The 21860-nt window shown below is 41.3% G+C and overlaps 1 protein-coding gene across 1 annotated transcript in view; it reads right to left on the bottom strand.

Moving 5' to 3' along the window:
- Positions 1-21860, bottom strand: part of LOC126336611 (diacylglycerol kinase eta) — a 1405164-nt gene that overhangs the window by 260020 nt on the left and 1123284 nt on the right. Inside the window, 1 exon segment of the mRNA XM_050000480.1 lies at positions 6146-6245. Within this exon segment, the coding sequence (XP_049856437.1) occupies positions 6146-6245 (100 nt within the window).

Genomic DNA, 21860 nt, shown 5'->3' with positions numbered 1-21860 from the left:
TTAACTGAATATAAAAATAATTACAGTAATTTTAAATAGTTCTCACGAATCTTATTCTGTCTTAACAAGTATGGTAGACCCTCATGGTAGCTACTGCATACATCATTAGAAGATCAAGCACAAGCGCTGTGAACATGACATCATCAAAGTGTGAGTTTTTCTTTTCTTTTTTGTAGTGTTCCTAAATAAAATGAAACACTTGAAGTTTATCTGCCATGTGGCAGTTATTGAGCAACCACATGGCAAACTGATGAGTTTCTATATTCTGTAAGATGATGCTAACAGAACGTAAGACTAAATGAACTACTGCCAAATGAGTTAATGTTCTTCAATGGCCTATGTTGAACAAATGGTCAAATGGTGTCACTTTACCAGGCCAATAATTCAGAGAGAAATGTATTCCTAGGCACTCTATCCACATGGTGAACAGCTTATCAGCAAAAGGCCTGGGTGAAAACTCCATTCTACAACAGTTTTATACTGTGTTTTGAATTTCTGACCAATTTAATAAAGGAGAGTATATTATTCAATAGTTTTATAAAACAATCAACATTAATAAATCTCCCCGATTGACTTTTCGAGGATATATTGTAGATCCTGTATTCCTTAGAAATACACACAAAATAACTCCATTGTGCTTCATATTAAAATAATTTAATCCTTAACCAAGAGGGAACTGCTGGTGCATTCTGTGAAACTGTAATTTTGTAAGGGAACTGTCTGATACCACTATTCATCTGGTTCTACACTATACAATGAAAATTTACATTCTTTTTGGAAGTCTGGCCAATATAATTATTGATCCCCCCATTATCTATGGACCTTACTGAGGTGAGGTGATCATGATGGAGGGTACCTGTGGAGCGACCAGGTTAATCCATGGTTCCTGAAAAGAGACAGCAGCCTTTGCAGTAGTTGCATGGGCAGCAGTATAGAGGTTTGACTGATCTGACTTAATTCATGTTAAAACTTTGCTGTGCTAGTACTGTGAACAGCTCAAAGCAAGGGGAAACTACAGCCATAATTTTTCTTGAGGGCATGCAGCTCAACTGTGTGGTTAAATGATGATTGATGATGGGATGGTCTGAACGTAAAATAGTCTCCCACTCGGATCTCAGAGTGGGGGCTACTCAGGAGGATATCATCATCAGGAAAAATAAAACAGGTATTCTATGGTGAGAGCATGGAATGTTAGATCACTTAATTGTGTAGGAAGGTAGAGAATGTAAAAAAGGAAAATGAGTAGGCTGACGTTAGATACAGTGTGAATGAATAAGCAATACAAAAGCTCATAAGCAACTATGAACAGCACAGTGAACACATCATCATAGACAATATAATGAAGTCAACACCCATCCCAGTAGTACAAGTGCGTATGCTAACTACCTTCATACATGATGGAGAGGCTGAAAGAATGTATGATGAGATAAAAGAAATTATTCAAATAGTTAAGGAAGAGGAAAACTTAATAATGATGGGGACTTAAATTCAATATTAGGAAAAGGAAGAGAAGGAAAATAGTAAGAGGACTTGGACTGGGGGAAAGGAATGAAAGATGGCATCGAGTTTAGGTTGCTCTGCCCACCAATGTCATGCGTTCTCCAACATTCAGTGAATGTTCAGTAGTGTTCTGAGTGCTCTACTGTGAGTGCTTTAGCTAAAGAGACCATTAAATGTGCCTGTAGCAAGTTGCTTCATGAATTTCTATTCCATCTGTTGCGGGTTATCATCACTGATGGTGGTAGTAAGCAACAAATTCTGCAGAAGTAAGTGAGACACATAATTTGCAGGATTTCAAGTGCAAAATATGTGCATGATCCTACCAAAACTGTTGTTTGGAATTGGCAACAATACAATCAATGTCCGTGCACGAACTGGCATCATTCATGGATCAGGCTACAGTCAGTGCTAACACTAGGTTTAAGAATAATGGAAGAGGTTGTACACACGAAAGAGACTGCGGTCACTAGAAATTTTCACATTAATTATACAATGTTAAGGCAGATATTACGAAATCGATTTTCAACTGTTAGACGTTTCCTGGAGCAGGTTTGAACTAGAAATTTAAGAAGATGTGACCATGATAAGTTGAAAGACACTTGGACTACTGAGAGTTTCAGAGGGAGCTTTAGGCAATGTCTGATTGAAACAGTGGATGAGAACATAAAACAAGATGAGTAGGCAGCTTTGAGAGATTTAATAGTGAATCCATCTGAGGATCAAATAGGTAAAAAGACAAAGTACAATAAAAGTCCTTAAATAACATGTGAGATACTGAGTCTAACTGAGGAAAGGATAAAATGTAAAAATTCATCCAAATGAAGCACATGAAAAGGGTACAGACATCTAAAAAATAAGACTGATAGAAAATGTGAATGATAAAGTAAGAACAAAAATTAAACAATGGATAATCCAGGACGAAATGTAACAATATTAGAGAAGGAAAGTTGCCACTCACCATATGGCGGAGCTGCTGAGTCACGATAGGCACAACAAAAAGATTCACACAATTATAGCTTTTGGCCATGAAGGCCTTTGTCAGCAATAGATACACATACACACAAACTCATGCAAACATAACTTGCACACACGTCTGTAGTCTCAGACTACTGAAATCACACTATGAACAGCAGCACCAGTGCATGGTGGGAGTGGTGACTGTGTGGCGGTAAGGAGGAGGCTGGGGTGGGGAGGGGGAGTGACAGTATGGTGGGGGATGGTGGACAGTGAAGTGCTGCACTTTAGACAGAGGGCAAGAAAGAAAATGGGGAGGGGGGAGGGTAAGTAGTTGAAAAGACAGAAATAAAAGAAATTAAAAGACTGGGTGTGGCGGAGAGATGACGGCTGTGTAGTGCTGGAATGGGAACAAAGTGGGGGCTGGATGGGTGAGGACAGTGACTAATGAAGGTTTGGGCCAGGAGGGTTAAGGGAAGGTACGATGGATGTATTGCAGGGAAAGTTCCCACCTGTGCAATTCAGAAAAGCTGGTGTTGGTGAGAAGGATCCATATGGCAAAGGCTGTGAAGCAGTCATTGAGATGAGGGGTATCAGGTTTGGCAGCATGTTCTGCAACAGTGTGGTCCACTCGTTTTTTGGCCACAGTTTGTCGGTGGCCATTCATGTGGACAGACAGCTTGTTGGTTGTCATGCCTACATAGAATGCAGCACAGTGGTTGCAGCTTAGCTTGTCAATCACATGACTGGTTTCATATGTAGCCCTGCCTCTGATGTGATAGGTGATGTTAGTGACTGGACTGGAGTAGGTGGTGGTAGGATGTATGGGACATGTCTTGCATCTAGGGTATGTGCCATGAGGTAAGAGATTGGGAGCAGGGGTTTTGTAAGGATGGACGAGTATATTATGTATGTTCGGTGGATAGTGGGATACCACTGTAGGAGGAGTGGGAAAGATAGTGGGCAGGACATTTCTCATTTCAGGGCACGACGAGAGGTAATCAAAACCCTGGTGAAGAATGTAATTCAGTTGCTCCACTCCCGCATGGTACTGAGTTATGAGCGGAATGCTCCTCTGTGGCCAGACTGTAGGACTTTGGGAGGTGGAGAAGGACTGGAAAGATAAGGCATGGGAGATATGTTTTTGTATAAGGTTGAGAGGATAATTATGGTCAGTGAAGGCTTCAGTGAGACCCTCGGTATATTTTGAGAGGGACTGCTCATCACTGCAGATGTGACGATCATGTGTGGCTAGGCTGTATGGAAGGCATTTTTTCGTATGGAATGGATGGCAGGCACCGTGCGGTAAAGGGACAGGAACCGTGGTGAGTCGGTGGGGGAAATGGTTGGTATCTTTTATGTATGAGGATAGGTTCTGGGTAATAGGTTGCAGATGTTGGTCTAGAGATTTTCTCAGTGGGGGCACAGTAACTGGCCACAATGAGGTGTCCTGGGTGGTTGGGTTTATGGACTTTAGGAAGCATGTAGAAAGTAGGAGTGTGGGGAGTGGTTGGAGTAAGTAGAGAGATTGACTCTGGGGAGAGGTTCTGGTATGGGCCTAAGGATTTGAGTAGTGACTCGAGGTCATGCTGGATTATTGGAATGGGGTCACTGTGGCAAAGTTTGTAGGTGGAAGTATCTGACAGCTGATAGAGTCCTTCCACCACACAATCCTTGCTGTTCAAAACAACGATGGTGGAGCCATTGTCTACAGGTACGATTGTAAGGTTGGGATAAGGTTTTAGATGGTGGACTGCAGTTCTTTCTGCAGATGAAAGGTTAGTTTGCATGTTGAGGGTTTGGGGAATGATGGTGAGGCAAGGTTTGAGGTTAAGAAATTCTGGACAGTTAACGGGGGTGGCTTGGAGGTAGTGGGTGTGGATCACAGTTGGATAGAGGAGTGAAGTGAGTTAGGCAAGGTTCAATATTGGTCTTTGGTTGAGTTTGATTGGTTGGGTTGGTGGCGAAAAAATGTTTCCACTGTAGGGACCGGGAGAAGGAGACAAAGTCTTTAACTAGTCCTGCATGATTGAATTTCGGAGTTGGGGAAAAGGTGAGGCCTTTGGAAAGGACTGATAATTCTGTGGGACTAAGGCTTCTATAGGAAAGGTTCATGACTGCATTGCGGGTCTATAGGACATATAAAGGGTGTAGAAACATGCATGAGTAAGGGAAAGACAGATCACACATAGAAAAAGTGAAGAGACATTTGGAGAAAAGAGGTACAACTGTACGAATATAAAGAACTCAGATGGCAAGCCAGTTCTAAACAAGAGGCGAAAACTGAAAGATGGAATGATTTTATATAGGGGCTCTACAAAGGAAATGAACTTGGAGACAATATTGTTGAAAGGAAGGTAGAGCTAAATGAAAATGAGATGGGAGATATGATACTTTGAGAAGAATATGACCCAGCACTGTGTTGGAACAGGAATCCTTATGTCGATTACATTCCCTCAGAATTATTGAGATCCTTGGAAGAGTTAGCCATGACAAAACTATTCAACCTGGTGTGTAAGATATATGAGATGGGTGAAATACCCTCAGACTTCAAGAAGAAAGTAATCATTCCAATTGCAAAGAAGGCAGGTGTTGACAGATATGACTATTTTTCTTGAACTATAAGTCTGATATATCATGATTACAATATATTGACACAAATTATGTTCAGAACAATGGAAGAAATGATAGAAGCGAAGCTCTGATATTACTTTGGGCTCCAGAGAAATGGAGGAACACACGAGGCGGTACTGACCTAGACTAATCTTATTACATAGGTGAAAGAATGGCAAATCAACATTTACAGCATTTGTAAATATAGACAAGGATATATCATTTTATTCACAGCTGTTATTTTTCAGTTGTGAGTTACACAGATATTTTTATTTCACTTTACTGATTTTGACAAATTAATTTTTCTATCTGTAGAAGTTTACAAAATTACAGGAAACTCGCCACAACAGTTAACATTATTCATGCCTCTTCTTGTCACTCCTTCTGCTATCACTACTGAACTTATTAACCTAAAGTATATAGCAGTTAAAAACAGATATCATGCAAGTCTTGTACAGAAACTTTATATAAAAATAACACCAACAAGAATGTAAATCCCTCTACAATCAATAAAAAAGTCCATATTCTTAAGAAATACACTACGATCCCATTTTTTGGTGACATTTCATATTGTAAAGTTAGTTTGTTCAAAAAATGTATGACATTACTGTGCTCTTTGTGCATAATGAGAAACCTCCAACTGACAAATTTCTCAAATCCGGAGTACATTCAGTACAATGTAATACATGTCGAAGTTTTGTAAAGGACAGGATGGGAGGGCATTTAACATCTGCCTTTGTGAACACTTGCTCAACAGAGAAGGAAAGATTTCATATAAGTAAACTTTTGCAAAATATCTTAAAATTGAGAAACACGCTTCTTCCACCTACATCCTTGCTTAACATGGAAGTTTTCATATAGTTGCCAGGGGCTACAAAATGAACCTGTGAATTGTACAAACATTCCCACCTAAATGCAAAACATTTGTTGGATTGGCTTATTTATATTTTAAATACCACTATATTCTCTCTCTCTCTCTCTCTCTCTCTCTCTCTCTCTCTCTCTCTCTCTCTCTCTCTCACACACACACACACACACACACACACACACACACACATTATTTCTCCTTGGTACTCACCTGACAAAGCTTCTCTGCAGACATTGCAATAAGTGGGGCGAGCATGGGATGTTGCATACCAACGGTGCTGCCCTGAGAGAAAGTCATGATTCTCTCCACTCTAGAAAAAAAATAATAAATTTCAAGTTAATGTGAAATTAGAAATATTATTATTTGTATTGTCAGCAGAGAAAACCAAAGCCTTATAAGAAATTAGTTACTGAAAAATTATTATCTGGAACTACACAAAAGATGTTAATATGGCAAACTACTAAGAAATCGCAAACTTTTTCAAGTCATGATCGCATAAATATTTAATTATTTACAAATTTTGCTCTTATCTTCAGGTCTTTGGGTTGGATCCCACGCTAACTTGTCATGAAGATAAAGTGTAGCACATTATTTAAAGGTTTGTCATAAATAAAACATTTACAATCAAAAAGCACCTTGTGCACATGGTCATGTCCATGTATGCAGCACTCACTGATGATTGTTACGTCATAAAAAAAGACAGCACGCAATAAAATGCTCAATAGCATATCTGTTAACCTTAGCTGGACATGTAATAATCATTGAAGATTCACCTTAGATGGCATATGTGAGGACATGCGACGTGAGCCAAATATATCTTCTTTTAAATTCTCGAAAATAGTTACTATCCCCTGTTTTCAGGTAAGCGCGAGGTTTTAGAACATAAATTCGAATTGACCGATCGATTATTTTACAGAAATTGGCTGCTTCACTGACTATTTGAGTGACATTTTCACAAACATCGATGAACGAAATTTAACCCTTCAAGGCAAACAAAGTGAAAGTACTTATCGCTCAAGAAAATATTCTTGCTCCCAAGAAAAATGAATTTTGGAGAATTCGTATGCGCTCCAGTAAGTGTGGCTGCTTACCAACAACAACATTCTTTCTAGAAGAGGTCGGGAGTTAAAATGCAAGACACATTTATTGAAATATTATACAGCACTTGAAAGGTTTGAAAAAAAGGTTTCAACCCGTGTTTTACAAATGAAACCAAATTAAATATCAAAATGAATTGTGGGATTAAATATTCAATCATTGTCAATACACGCCATTCGACAGTGACAGCAGCTGAATGCGAAACTTTTATTGCATTTACGCTGGAAGAAGAAATATAAATTAATACCGTTAGCAGAGTTCTATCGCGGTTGAAGAAGATGAATATCCTCAATTGTAACAATTGACTGTGCTGGTACTTTTAACATTTGAAATTACATTCATATGTAAACATAAGTCTTAGCTTATGTGTCGAAACAAATACATACCGCAACATACTTCCGCCGATATTCTGTCCCATGTAAAAATTCTCATTAAAATTTAGATTTAATAGTCATATTTGGTTATGTTCTTTATTAAAGCTAGTACTTTAAGAAATTTGGTATCATTTTTAAATTATTTTGTGAAGCATTTAAATATTTTTGTAATAACCTACTTAGAGAATGTTGCGTTAAAACACACTACAGGGAAAAAACCACGGGTTCTGCAAGAGGGTAAAAGTGGATATTAAAAAGGGCTCACCTTCAGAAAAGATTAAGAAACGCTGCTATAGACGAATAGTTATCGCAATTCTCAATGCTGTTAGTTTATTTAGAACATTCGTTAATCAAATCCTAAAAAAATGACGTTTTTCGAATTTTTATTTCCGAAATAGAGCCAATTAGATTTTATGAGCGTTATTAGAAAGAAAATATACCATTGCGGGACCGAGCGAATGGCGCAGTGGTTAACACACTGGACTCGCATTCGAGAGGATGACGGTTCAAACCCGCGTCCGGCCATCCTGATTTAGGTTTTCCGTGATTTCTCTACATCGCTTCAGGCCTGAATGGTTCCTTCGAAACGGCACGCCGACTTCCTTCCCTAATTCGATGGGACCGATGACCTCGCTGTTTGGTCCCTCTCCCTAATAGAACCAACCAACCACTGTGGGGTTTCGAAATCCACAATGGCCTCAGTTCTCGCATCGGGAAGCGATCCTTTAGTCGAACGGAGAGAAGTGTTTGTCTAATTAGGGCAGAATTGTGGCATATTATACTTCCGGAGAAATTATTTGGGACAATTGAAAAAGTTAACAAAAGCTATAGCTTTTTACAGTAACATTGATTAGCCTTAGCTCAAAGAACGAGAGAACTCAATATCAGCCGCAGAGACGCTTTGGTACACTGCAAACAGAATAGCTCCAAGCTCCAGCTGCGACTTTCCGCATACAGACTGTGCTTACCTCGACTTAATCAAGGTCTTTCTGTGTCCTTGGGATTATGATGGTGGGAGTTCATTTGAGCTTCTGTAAATTTAAGCCAAACCATGGGCTGAAAGGCACAGTAGATAAAGTGATTGGGATAATATGGTGAATACAGACTGACAAGCCAAATGAAGACCAAATTCTTAGCAGCGTGTTGCTACACCTTTGTTACGCAATACAGCAATGATTCTGCATTTCTTGGTAGGTCCGTGTGAGCAATGGCCTCTTGCAAGGTACCCGACTCCAAAATTAAGTGGTTCTCAGCAAACGGACTCTCTTTAAATTTTGATAAAACACAGTATATACAGTTCCGTACAGTAAATGGCACAACTCCAGTAATAAATATAGAATTTGAACAGAAGTCTGTAGCTAAGGTAGAATTTTCAAAATTTTTAGGTGTGTCCATTGACGAGAAGTTAAACTGGAAGCAACACATTGATGGTCTGCTGAAACGTCTGAGTTCAGCTACGTATGCTATTAGGGTTATTGCAAATTTTGGTCATAAGAATCTCAGTAAATTAGCTTACTATGCCTACTTTCATTCACTGCTTTCGTATGGCATCATATTCTGGGGTAATTCATCGTTGAGTAGAAAAGTGTTCCTTGCACAAAAACGTGTAATCAGAATAATTGCTGGAGCCCACCCACGGTCATCCTGCAGACATCTATTTAAGGATCTAGGGATCCTCACAGTAACCTCACAGTATATATATTCCCTTATGAAATTTGTTGATAATAATCCAACCCAATTCAAAAGTAATAGCAGTGTGCATACCTATAACACCAGGAGAAAGGATGATCTTCACTATGCAGGGTTAAATCTGACTTTGGCACAGAAAGGGGTAAATTATGCTGCCACAAAAGTCTTTGGGCACCTACCAAACAGCATCAAAAGCCTGACATATAGCCAACTAACATTTAAAAATAAATTAAAAGAATTTCTAGATGACAACTCCTTCTACTCATTGGCTGAATTTTTAGATATAAAATAAGTATAAAAAAAACCTTAATCATTAGTGTCATGCAATATTTTGTGTCATGTAATTTCTTGTACAGACATCTTTTATTAACCTGACACGTTCCACATCATTACGAAGTGTCGTATTCATGATCTATGGAACAAGTATTAATCTAATCTAATCTAATCTACACGTTCCCTTCGCTAAGTTCGCTAGGAAAAATTATGTAGGACGGTGTGTGCCCTTTCGGACACGCGACAGAACAGGAACCATTCATTCGATCAGCAACTGTATTCAGCTTATGACGAAACAAATATCCAACATTTAGTAGCACTGGGGCATTGGACTCAACGGTGACAGATGACAGATGAGCGAACATGGATGTCTGAAAGGGCAGACACCAGCCATATACACTGAAGAGCCAAACAAACTGGTACACCTGCCTAACATCGTGTAACGCCGACGCAAGCACGAAGAAGTGCCACAACACAACGTGACATGGATTCGACTAATGTCTGAAACAGTGCTGGAGGGAACTGACACCATGAATCCTGCAGGGATGTCCATAAATCCGTAAGAGTACGAGGGGGTGGAGGCTAAAAATGGCGCTGAGCACTATGGGACTTAACTACTCTGGTCATCACTCCCCTAGAACTTAGATTTACTTAAACCTAACTAACCTAAGGACATCAGACACATCCATGCCCGAGGCAGGATTCGAACCTGCGACCGTAGCAGTCGCGCGATTCCGGACTGCGCGCCTAGAACCGCTAGACCACCGAGGCCGGCAGGGGTGGAGGTATTACCTGTACATCGATCGGTGTCGGACTGTAGCAGCAATCGTAATATTTAATTGTAGTTACACTGGTAAATATGCTCCTGGCTTCCAATATTCTTGTGAGGGTAGTACGTATTTGATGATCTGTTAAGCAGTCTGCCGGTATAACTGTCAATGCAATTTAGTGATCTGTGCAAAATAATTTTACCGCTGAAAGTCCCGTCTGCAGAAAGAAAGAAAAGGTGGATGATGCTTTGATACCGGAGGCAGTAGTAATTCGCTGGGTAAATTCGATAAGAGCCAATCATAATGGTCGATTCATCCACATCCTTTGTGCTGGGATATAGGAGCCTCTACATAGCGGTGAGAACATTTGCGTATGTTGAGAGTAGGAAGGGTAACATGTTAGGAGCGCTGGGAAGAGTGCGTTCGACGTTATTCTGCGCTAGTTTCGTAAACAGGTTCTGTTAGGGCAAGAATTTCGGCGCATACAAGCTGAGACAACAGGAAAACTCCTACAAAAGCGCAGGTTAAGTATTTCTGGGACAGTACGAAAATTAATATAGTTCGACTTGGTTATTATTTTAGATAGCAATGTGGCTTCAGTATAACACTGAGAACGTTGCTAGATGCGCTTGCGATGGTAAGTAGCTACGTGCAGAGATGCATCATCCACACGTCACGCATGGTCCGTTAGAATCGCTAAGGAGGAAGCAGCTTGTGCTATTCTGGAATGGATTTCTGCAGCGTCTTCGCCGTTAGAGGGAGGGTAGCGACAAACCCACGCGCACGGTCCAGCTTGGAGTGTCTGCGCTCTTTAAATATCAAGTACGGGCATCTGTGTGTGGTTTGACAGCTGATGGCTTCATCACTTCATGGGGCTGTCGGTAACCTCCAGTGCGGTCCAGTGGGCAGGATATGGGGGAGCGGTGCTTGCGCATGTTGATTGCGGGCCTATAGGCTGTGCCATGCACTATTTGGACAGTTTATGAGTACTAAGCGTGTCTAAACATCACTGTGCTGCAGCAGTTTGCAGGTCTGTACTGAAATTATTCTGGAAAATTAGGAGTAATTTACATGTCTGAGGGCTGTGTGGCGTGACCCGAGTATGTGTTTTGTACCAGTGTAATAAAACTCCATCCCTAAATAAAATATTTCAAAATGAATATAGGCCTAGTACACTCCTTCCTTACTCTCTCCAGCAGCCCAGCACAGTCTGAGTCATTTTCGTGCCATTTCCCCCCTACATACCACCATCTCGGATTACGTCAGATGGAGTCTAGGTCTCGTGGTGGAGACGCTGCCTGCAAAATGAAAACTCCTCTTCACCACAGGAAAAGTCGTTTTCCCACCATTTACTCCCACCAACCCGTCACGAACCAGACAACAGTGCTCTCTGGTGGTGGTTCTGCGTACTAGGCCCAAACCTTGTGGCGAACACACTATTTGGAGCCATCTTGGACAATGGTACTTGAGTCATCACATGATGTCACGAACACCATTTTGGACGACGGTGCTCTGTGGTGGTGGTACTGTGTACTAGATCAGTTGGAGTGTGGACCTCCTGGCGAACACACTGGATAGTGGTGCTGTCTCTAATTGCTTAATTAAAGACTGGTGCATGATTTCGACAGCTTAGGATTAGCAAGGATGTTTGCAAAATGTTTTAGATAGATTATTATTTTGACAATTTAAGAGTTGTTTGGCTCTCTGGAAGTATATGTTTTGCATTATTTACGACTGGTTTGCATATCTGTAGGCTGTGCAATGCATTATTTTGTACAGTTTACAATTAGATGGGAAAAGCATCTAGAAGCTTTGAGTAAAAAACTAAGTAAATGCTGCTATGTGCTTAGAATGCTTCGGGACTGTTGCAACACTGAATCATTGCTGTGTGCCTATTATGCTTATATGAACAGTTTGCTTAGATATGGTGTGATCTTCTGGGGAAATACAGGTATGGCAAAACAGGCTTTCAAACTTCAAAAAAGGGCTATTAGAATAATGAAAGGGGTTCCCCGTAGAATGTCATGCAGGGAAATATTTAAAGAATTTAAAATAATGACTCTTCCTAGCTTATACATATATGAATGTGTCTGCTTTCTGAAAACTCACCAGGAATTTTCAACAGTAAATAATCAGATTCATAAACACGAAACAAGAAATAGAGATGATTTTCACAGAGAGGCCCACAAAGGAGCACTATACCAAAAAAGTGTCAACTACCAGCCCAAAATACTTTTTAATGCATTGCCTGCTGCAATAAAGAAAATTAAAGAATGTCATAAATTCAAAGTAGATCTTAAACAATTTTTAATAAGAAACAGTTTTTACAACATTGAAGAATATCTAAATATGGGAAAGTAACATTATTTATATAAAGTGAAGTAAAATACTTGTATTTATTATGCAAATTTTTGTAACACATTAAATAACAGAAATTATATTGTAATTGTCTAATAGGGGAAAGTAAGATTATTTATATAAAGTGATGTAAAATATTTGGATTTATTATGCAAGTTTTTGCAACACATAAAATATCAGAAACTATATTGTAATTGACTACATCCATACAATGTATATTGTTAACGGATGAATAAAGAGATTGATTGATTAGTAAGTGCATGTGTAGAGCATTATACATGAGTTATTTAGGAGTAGTTTGCAGGTCTGTATTTTGTGTGGCATGTCAAAGCATGTGGTCTGTATCACTGTGATAAATATAATACAGGCTATTACAAATGATTGAAGCGATTTCATAAATTAATTGTAGCTCCAATCATTGACATATGGTCACGACACACTACAGATACGTAGAAAAACTCATAAAGTTTCGTTCGGCTGAAGCCGCAATTCAGGTTTCTGCCGCCAGAGCGCTCGAGAGCGCAGTGAGACAAAATGGCGACAGGAGCCGAGAAAGCGTATGTCGTGCTTGAAATGCACTCACATCAGTCAGTCATAACAGTGCAACGACACTTCAGGACGAAGTTCAACAAAGATCCACCAACTGCTAACTCCATTCGGCGATGGTATGCGCAGTTTAAAGCTTCTGGATGCCTCTGTAAGGGGAAATCAACGGGTCGGTCTGCAGTGGCCGAAGAAATGGTTGAACGCGTGCGGGCAAGTTTCACGCGTAGCTCGCGGAAGTCGACGAATAAAGCAAGCAGGGAGCTAAACGTACCACAACCGACGGTTTGGAAAATCTTATAGAAAAGGCTAAAGCAGAAGCCTTACCGTTTACAATTGCTACAAGCCCTGACACCCGATGACAAAGTCAGACGCTTTGAATTTTCGGCGCGGCTGCAATAGCTCATGGAAGAGGATGCGTTCAGTGCGAAACTTGTTTTCAGTGACGAAGCAACATTTTTTCTTAATGGTGAAGTCAACAGACACAATGTGCGAATCTGGACGGTAGAGAATCCTCACGCATTTGTGCAGCAAATTCACAATTCACCAAAAGTTAACGTGTTTTGTTCAATCTCACGGTTTAAAGTTTACGGCCCCTTTTACTTCTGCGAAAAAAACGTTACAGGACATGTGTATCTGGACATGCTGGAAAATTGGCTCATGCCACAACTGGAGATCGACAGCGCTGACTTTCACCTTTCAACAGGATGGTGCTCCACCACACTTCCATCATGATGTTCGGCATTTCTTAAACAGGAGAATGGAATCGGTCATGGTGGAGATCATGATCAGCAATTCATGTCATGGCCTCCATGCTCTCCCGACTTAACCCCATGCGATTTCTTTCTGTGGGGATATGTGAAAGATTCAGTGCTTAAACCTCCTCTGCCAAGAAATGTGCCACAACTGCGAGCTCGCATCAATGATGCTTTTGAACTCATTGATGGGGACATGCTGCGCCGAGTGTGGGAGGAACTTTATAATCGGCTTGATGTCTGCCGAATCACTAAAGGGGCACATATCGAACATTGGTGAATGCCTAAAAAAACTTTTTAAGTTTTTGTATGTGTGTGCAAAGCATTGTGAAAATATCTCAAATAATAAAGTTATTGTAGAGCTTTGAAATCGCTTCAATCATTTGTAATAACCCTGTACATCCCTAAATAAATTGTTTGAGAAAAACTAAAGTGCACTCCTTCCTGTCTCCAGCAGCCCAGTGGGGGCTGACTCCTTTTCCCACCAAACCTTAGGAAGAGGTGGCGGTCGTTTGATTTAGGTTAGTGGAGGTGAGCTTTGTTTCCCGCAATTTTTTTTAGGTTGCTAACGAAGCACTAAGTGACATTTCTTTACCACCAAAAATCAAACATGACGCCAGTTTGTAGGAGGAGGTGGCGGTCGGATGACTTAGCTTAGTACAAGTGTCCTTTCTTTGGCGCTATTTTCTTAGATTAGCAGCGAAACCCCCAGTGACATTTGTTTACCATCAAAATTCAAACTTGGCGCCAATTCATAGGAGGAAATGGCGGTTGGGTGACTTATGTTAGTGGAGGTAGCCCAAGTGATCTATCTTCCCGCGATTTTCTTTGATTAGTAGAGATAACTGTGGTGTGATGTATTATCCATTTGGAATTTGAACTTCCCGCCATTTTTTGGGGGGAGGGGAGAGGGTTAGGTTAGTGGAGGAACCCAGTTGACCATCTTTCCGCCAAAATTCAAACTTCCCGCAAAAAATCCGCCATCTTGAATGACGTCATCGCCGCCATCTTGGATGATGTCATGCACTGTTGCCACGTCTACATGCTGCCATCTTGGATGACATCTTCGGCGCCATCTTGGATACATCTGGCAACAATGCAGAATGGCATAGAACTCTTTTCACCCCAATACTCCCGTCGTGCGGCCATAATGCTATGATAGTGCCATCTGTATGTGTGCGTATCACTATCCCAGGATCTTTTTTGTCACCCCAGTTTAGCTAGGCTGCAAGTAACGTTATTAATGGATAAGGGGCGCTACTCTGCAACGTGCGGAATATGGAGATTTGGGTCACTGCCATGACTATATAGTCAGCAGTACAGGATCACATTAGTGTTTTCAGATATCCCTATTTTCGCGGGATGTCCAGATTTTTTGGGGGTGTCATGACCAGTACAGCGTAAGCCTTAAACGGGTCGTCATATATCCCGACTTTTGCGAACTGTTAACAATTCGAGATATAATGCGTATTCTCTTACAAAATTATAGGCTTACGTAAAAGTTCAGCATGAGTTCCTGAACGCGTCGAGGGTGCTAAGGAAGAAATACGCGGCGTCTGGAAATGGCGATCAGACCATGAACTAAAGTAGGGATGGGATATCGGACATCGATATATCAAAACGTCGATTAATCTCTATTAGTTACTCAATGTTTTTACTAGATATTTATATCGGTGACACATAAATCGGAAAATATTATTTCATAAAATAACTCATAACTAAGATAACTTAACTTTCTTATTAATATTGAAATAGTCACAACAACAGAACGGTAACTAGTGTTATTTTTCCTTTGAAGTTCTTAGAAAAATTTCGACTTGTTAATAGTGTATTTTGGTAACCTCCACTCATGCGGAAGTAAGGATGCTAGAAAAATTTGAAATGTAATTCTCGAAACATGGAAGGTAAAAAAAAGACAATAACTCTTAGACATTGAAGACACTTCTCCAGAATTACCAGTATATTTACGGATGCCACCCGTGGATGGTCAGGTGATACTCCATTCACAATGTGGACGGAAATATCTCAGACTAGTTCCAGTCTGTAACAGAAAGCTAGGAAATATTTATTAATTGGTCTTCAGTTCCGGCAGAAAGACTGTTTTCAAAAGCTGGTGAAGTGATTTCTCTCAGAGAAGTAGATTGAAAGCAGAACTTGCCAACAATTTTTTTTAAGTTCCTTAGAAGATAAATGTCATTTGAAGTATCTGTATTTTGAGAGTTTTTTCTTTCTTTTGATTCATACGCTATAGTACAACTTTTTAAATTTTTTCCTAAGAATTTTCTGTCTGTAGGGGAACAGGGTTATTTGGCGCACGGCTTGTACTGGGGTGGCGGGGGATGTGAAGATGCAGCATCCACCGTAACTTCAGTCTTCTTGGAAGCGCCATGAAGTAAGGACCCGTGTGTCATCGTTTTTCTGACTGGCGAGTAAATTTTTTCATTGTAGATTTTTTTGTTCTGGCGATTCTGGGGATCAAATTGCGGCTGTACTGATAACTGTTTTCGAAAGAGTGGTTAGTTGTGGTTGTAGGAATGTATCACTGATCTTTTGTTTCCAGTGTTATGGATTGTGTGGCATCCATTCCACTTTTCATATTTCCGTGGGGCTAGTTGCCGTGGTTATGATTGGGATTGGTTGCCTTGGCTATGACAACTCGCCCCAGACCTATGCGCACTGACCGCTCCGTTATTGTTCGTTAAAAATAAATAATTTCTGTAAAAAAAATGAATAAATCCACATCACCAAAGAAGAACCTCAGCCTTTTCCCAAAGCCGTCCACGACAGCAATCCAGGCATGGCGAAAAGAGAAGCTTTATTACCATTGTTACAGGCAGTACCATCAGAGACAGAATCGTGGCTGAAGTAGCATGACCGCCAGTACTCTGATCCACTTGACAATACCGATGGCAACGAATTTTCGTGCCCACCATGCTCAAAAAGCGGGAAAAATGGACGTGGTCAAACAAGGATTATTCAGTCTGATGTGGCCAAAGTACAATTGCGCTGAAATTAACTCACCCGTTCAAATAAACGAACGCCGAACTCCTACATTCGTGGCTGATGTAAAACACTGGGCTAATTCTATTTTAATAATTATAGGCATCCACAATAATAATCAAAATTTATTTTTCTTTAGGGAATCATTGTTTGTTCAAACGTTTAAGATTATTCTGCTGTTTCTACGTTCAAGCGGAACTTATTTCTGTTCAAGTATTATTTTTTCCACGAAGAATTTAAATTTGAAGAATTTATTCTTTGAAAAGGAAGTAAGCAGAAGTTTTGATAAAATAAAATATTTTTCACCAACAATTGTTGTGTTCCCCTAAGGATGGCTACCCATTCCAAGCTAGGCAACTCACCCCTACGGGTATGCCAACTAACCCCACACTCGGGGTGGCTGGCACATTTTTAGCTTTTTTGTCTTTGAAGTCGCATATTTAATTAACGGGCCCTACATGTTTTTGTAGTCGAAAAGTAAAGCCAGCTGCCGCATTCGCCAGAACCTCTCCGACATCTGCACAAAAATATGGAGAAATCAGAAACCAAAAACATTGCCAACTGCCCCTGGTCTCCCCTATTATTAAATTTGATTTTCTTTATTTTTTTATTATCCATAAAACCTACTCCTCACAGCTCTAAATAACACGTGGAATGAAACTTCCTGGCAGATTAAAACTGTGTGCCGGACCGAGGCTCGAACTGGGGACCTTTGCCATTCGCGGGCAAGTGCTCTATCAACTGAGGTACCCAAGCACGACTCACGCCCCGTCCTCACAGCTTCCGCCAGTACCTAGTCTCCTACCTTCCAAACTTCACAGAAGCTCTCCTGCGAACCTTGCAGAACTAGCACTCGTGGAAGAAAGGATATTGCGAAGACATGGCTTAGCCACAGCCTAGGGGATGTTTCTAGAAAACTTGCCCGCGAAAGGCAAATGTCCCGAGTTCGAGTCTCGGTCCGGTACACAGTTTTAATCTGCCAGGAAGTTTCAGATAAGCGCACGCTCCACTGCAGAGTGAAAATTTCATTCTAGAAACATCTCCCTAGGCGGTGGCTAAGCCATGTCTCCGCAATATCCTTTCTTCCAGGAGTGCTGGTTCTGCAACGTTCGCAGGAGAGCTTCTGTGAAGTTTGGAAGGTAGGAAACGAGGTACTGGCGGAATTAAAGCTGTGAGGACGGGGCGTGAGTCGTGCCTGGGTAGCTCAGTTGGTAGAGCACATGCCTGCGAAAGGAAAAGGTCCCGAGTTCGAGTCTCGGTCCGGTAAACAGTTTTAATCTGCTAGGAAGTTTCATATCAGCGCACACTCCACTGCAGAGTGAAAATTTCATTCTAGAAACACGTGAAATCATTATCTGAATTCTAAAACTAAACTTTGGCGTCGATATATTGATACTTTTCATCGTTAATCGTCGATGTAGATGTTTGAACCAGCGCTAGTCGATTACTTCAAATATCGATGTTAATCTATCAATGCCACCATCCCTTAACTAAACGGACGCCTCACAGTGCATGCCGCAACTGTAAGTTTAGCAGTCAGCCGCGTGGTTTCCATTGTTCTATCGTTAACGCCACGCAGCTGCTTTCTGAACAATTTCATCTTCGCCCGTTGACAGCTTCCAACTTCTTATTACCTTACAAATGAGTTAATGTGTTAAAGTCCGCGGCTCGTGGCACTCACAAGTCGCCGTAGTGGCGTTAAAGAACTTGTGTAGCGGCGGCCGAACCGCCTCGCGAGGGGTTTCCCGGCCACTAATGCCATACACTAATTATTATCTTTATTAATGTATAAAATACGAGGGCGTGTCATAATTAATGCTTCCGAATTGTTTATTCTATCTCAATATCGGTTGAGCTATTACATGTCATGCATACTACTACTCGATCGACACCGCTGACAGGTTGCAACTCTTACCGCTAGAAGGCTCCAAACTGTAGTGAGTAGCGTGGCGGTATGCCGTGATCGAGATTCGAGCGGGAAGAGTTCATCAACACATGGTGAATACTCTTCTTCAGCATGACAATACCACTCCACAGACGAGCGCTGCGACATGTGTAGCAATTCAACACCTTGGGTTCATTGTCTTCGCTCATCCTCCTTACAGTCCCGACTTGACCCACCCAACTTTCAGCTGTTTCCAAAACTTATAGAACGCCTCCGGGGAATTCGTTTTGACTGTGATGAAGTGGTGCAAGCACAGGTGAGGTTGTGGCATTCTAACAAAGTCGAACACGCTACAGCGACAGTACCAACAAAAATATGTAGACGTGCAGAATAAAGATGTAGAATGTTACTGAAGTTCATTTTATTTAGAAAGCTGAAAGAGCTTTTATACACACATGAAAAAAGTTTTGCATCATCTCGGTTCCGAGAGTTCCGGAACCTGGACAGAAAATAGGAATAGAGATCAACATAAACATCATATCCACCCTTTTTATTGCTCATGAAAACCACACATTGCATGTTGTACCACCGTACTGAGAGGCCTTCAGAGGTGGTGGTCCAGATTGCTTTACACACCGGTGCCTCTAATACCAATAGCACGTCCTCTTACAATGATGCGTGTCTGTATTCGTCGTGACATACTATCATCAAGTTCATCAAGGCACTGTTGGTCCAGACTGTTCCACTCCTCAACGGCGATTCGGCGTAGAGCTCTCAGACTGATTGGTGGGTCACGTAGTCCATAAACAGCCCTTTTTAATCTATCTCAGGCACGTCTGGGGAACATCCAGGCCACTCTAGTCAAGCAATGTCGTTATCCTGAAGGAAGTCATACACAAGATGTGCATGATGGGGGCTCGAATTGTCGTCCATGAAGACGAATACCTCGCCAATATGCTCCCGATATGGTTGCACTATCGGTCGGAGGATGACATTCACGTATCATACAGCCCTTACGGCGCCTTCTGTGACAGCAAGCGGCGTACTTCGGCCCTACATAACGCCACCCTAAGACAGCAGGGAACCTCCACCTTGCTGCACTCGCTGGACAGTGTGTCTAAGGCGGTCAGCCTGACCGGGTTGCCTGCAAACACGTCTCCGACGATTATCTGGTTGAAGGCATATACGACACTCATCGGTGAAGAGGACGCGATGTCAATCCTGAGCGGTCCATTCGGCGTGTTGTTGGGCACATCCGTACCGCGCTGCATGGTGTCGTCGTTGCAAAGATGGACCTCGCCATGGACGTCGGGAGTGAATTTGCGCATCATGCAGCCTATTGCGCACAGTTTGAGTCGTAACACTATGTCCTGAGACTGCACGAAAATTCAAGCCATAATCCGTAGGCAGCAGTCATCCACTGCAGTAGTAGCCCTTGGGTGGCCTGAGCGAGACATGTCATCGACAGTTCCAGTATCTCTGCACCTCCTCCATGTTCGAACAACATCGCTTTGGTTCACTCCGAGATGCGTGGACACTTCCTTTGTTGAGAGCCTTTCCTGGCACAAAGTACAATGCGGACGCGATCGAACTGCAAGGCATGGTTGAGCTACAGACAACAAGAGCCGTGTACATCCTTCCTGAGAGAATGACTGGAACTGACGGCGTCGGACCCCCTCCGTCTGATAGGCGCTGCTAATGGATGGTTGTTTACATCTTTGGGCGGGTTTAGTGCCTTCTCTGAACAGTCAAAGGGACTGTGTCTGTAATACAATGTCCACAGTCAACGTCTGTCTTTAGGAGTTCTGGGAACCGCAGTGATGCAAAACTTTTTTTGATGGAGTATAAAATATTCTGAGGCATTACTTTTCAGTAGGCTTTCGTATTTGACTTGAAGTATGCAAGTGAGAAAAACTTTAGGAAAGGTTTGAAATTACGTGCGAAAATTGTTGGAAGTAACTAAATGCTGTCATTCTCAACTATTGGATGAATACAATTCGGGTATTTGCGCGCCATCATTTACGCTATCTCAAACTTTTAACGTAGGATTATACCACATAATAAGTAAATTATACAGCATTTTAAATTTTTTAGTGCGGTCAATAATAACGTGAGATATTGAAAAAAGAGGTTTTGGTGCCCCTGGAAACCGTTAGATAGGCCACCCTCAACTGGTATGTGTACCGGAGTGGCGGTTCAATAACATGGAGTCCATTGCGGTGAAAGTCCCTCGCGCCCGATTATTCGTTCGTTCGAGATTTTGTTTGTAGTTAGAAACAAAAGGCAATGAAAATGAAATGTGTGGCTAGGGCCTCCCGTCGGGTGCACCGGTCGCATGGTGCAAACCTCTAGTTGACGTCACTAGGGCGACATGCGCGCCGATGAGGATGATATGATGATGACTGCACAACACGCAGGCCCCGAGCGGAGAAAATTTCCGACTCAGTCGGGAATCGAACCCTGGTCACTTGCATGACATTCTGCCGCTCTGACCATTCAGCTATTATTATTATTATTTATATTATTATTATTATTTTGAGCTATTATGTTCGTTATTGGTCGTTGTATTTTTTCGGGGCGGACGTTTAATGACGCTTGTTCGAGTTCGTCGTTGATCCATTAACTGAGTTTTTTTTTTTTTAATTTTATTACAGAGGGCAGCTCTATGGCCAAACATGCTGAGGTACCGTGCCGGCTATTATCGAGGCGAACATAAAAGGCAATAGACACGTGTCTTTTGGGTGTCTGCACAACGCCTCGTCACCGTTCTCAGTTCCTTCATTTCAGTCAGCGGAAATGCGACTGCTAAGTAATTTATAGGAAATATGTTTGAAAACACAGTAATACAAACTATCAGAATGAAGCTAAATGCTAGTTAGATATATTAAGGAACTGCACTTCACAAGGCTAAACACTGGCGTTGAGTAGTATTCTTGAGACATGCGAAGCACAACATTTGTTACATGCGCCTTTCTTCGTGTTTAACACTTAAATGCGCGGCTTTTTGTATTAACGTTTTATTTATTTATTTTTATAGGCGAGCTTATAAGTCACAGATATCTGGAATATTAATGAGAAATCAAATTTAATTTTTGCAAATTTTTGTTTGTTTCCGACTTGAAGTTGGTACATTTGATGAACAAAAGAATTACAACAAAAGAGTAGTTTTGAGTACTGTTG

The sequence above is a fragment of the Schistocerca gregaria genome, chromosome 2 (assembly GCF_023897955.1).
Source record: "Schistocerca gregaria isolate iqSchGreg1 chromosome 2, iqSchGreg1.2, whole genome shotgun sequence".
Classification (NCBI taxonomy): domain Eukaryota; kingdom Metazoa; phylum Arthropoda; class Insecta; order Orthoptera; family Acrididae; genus Schistocerca; species Schistocerca gregaria.
This window is presented reverse-complemented; position numbering and strand designations above follow the sequence as displayed.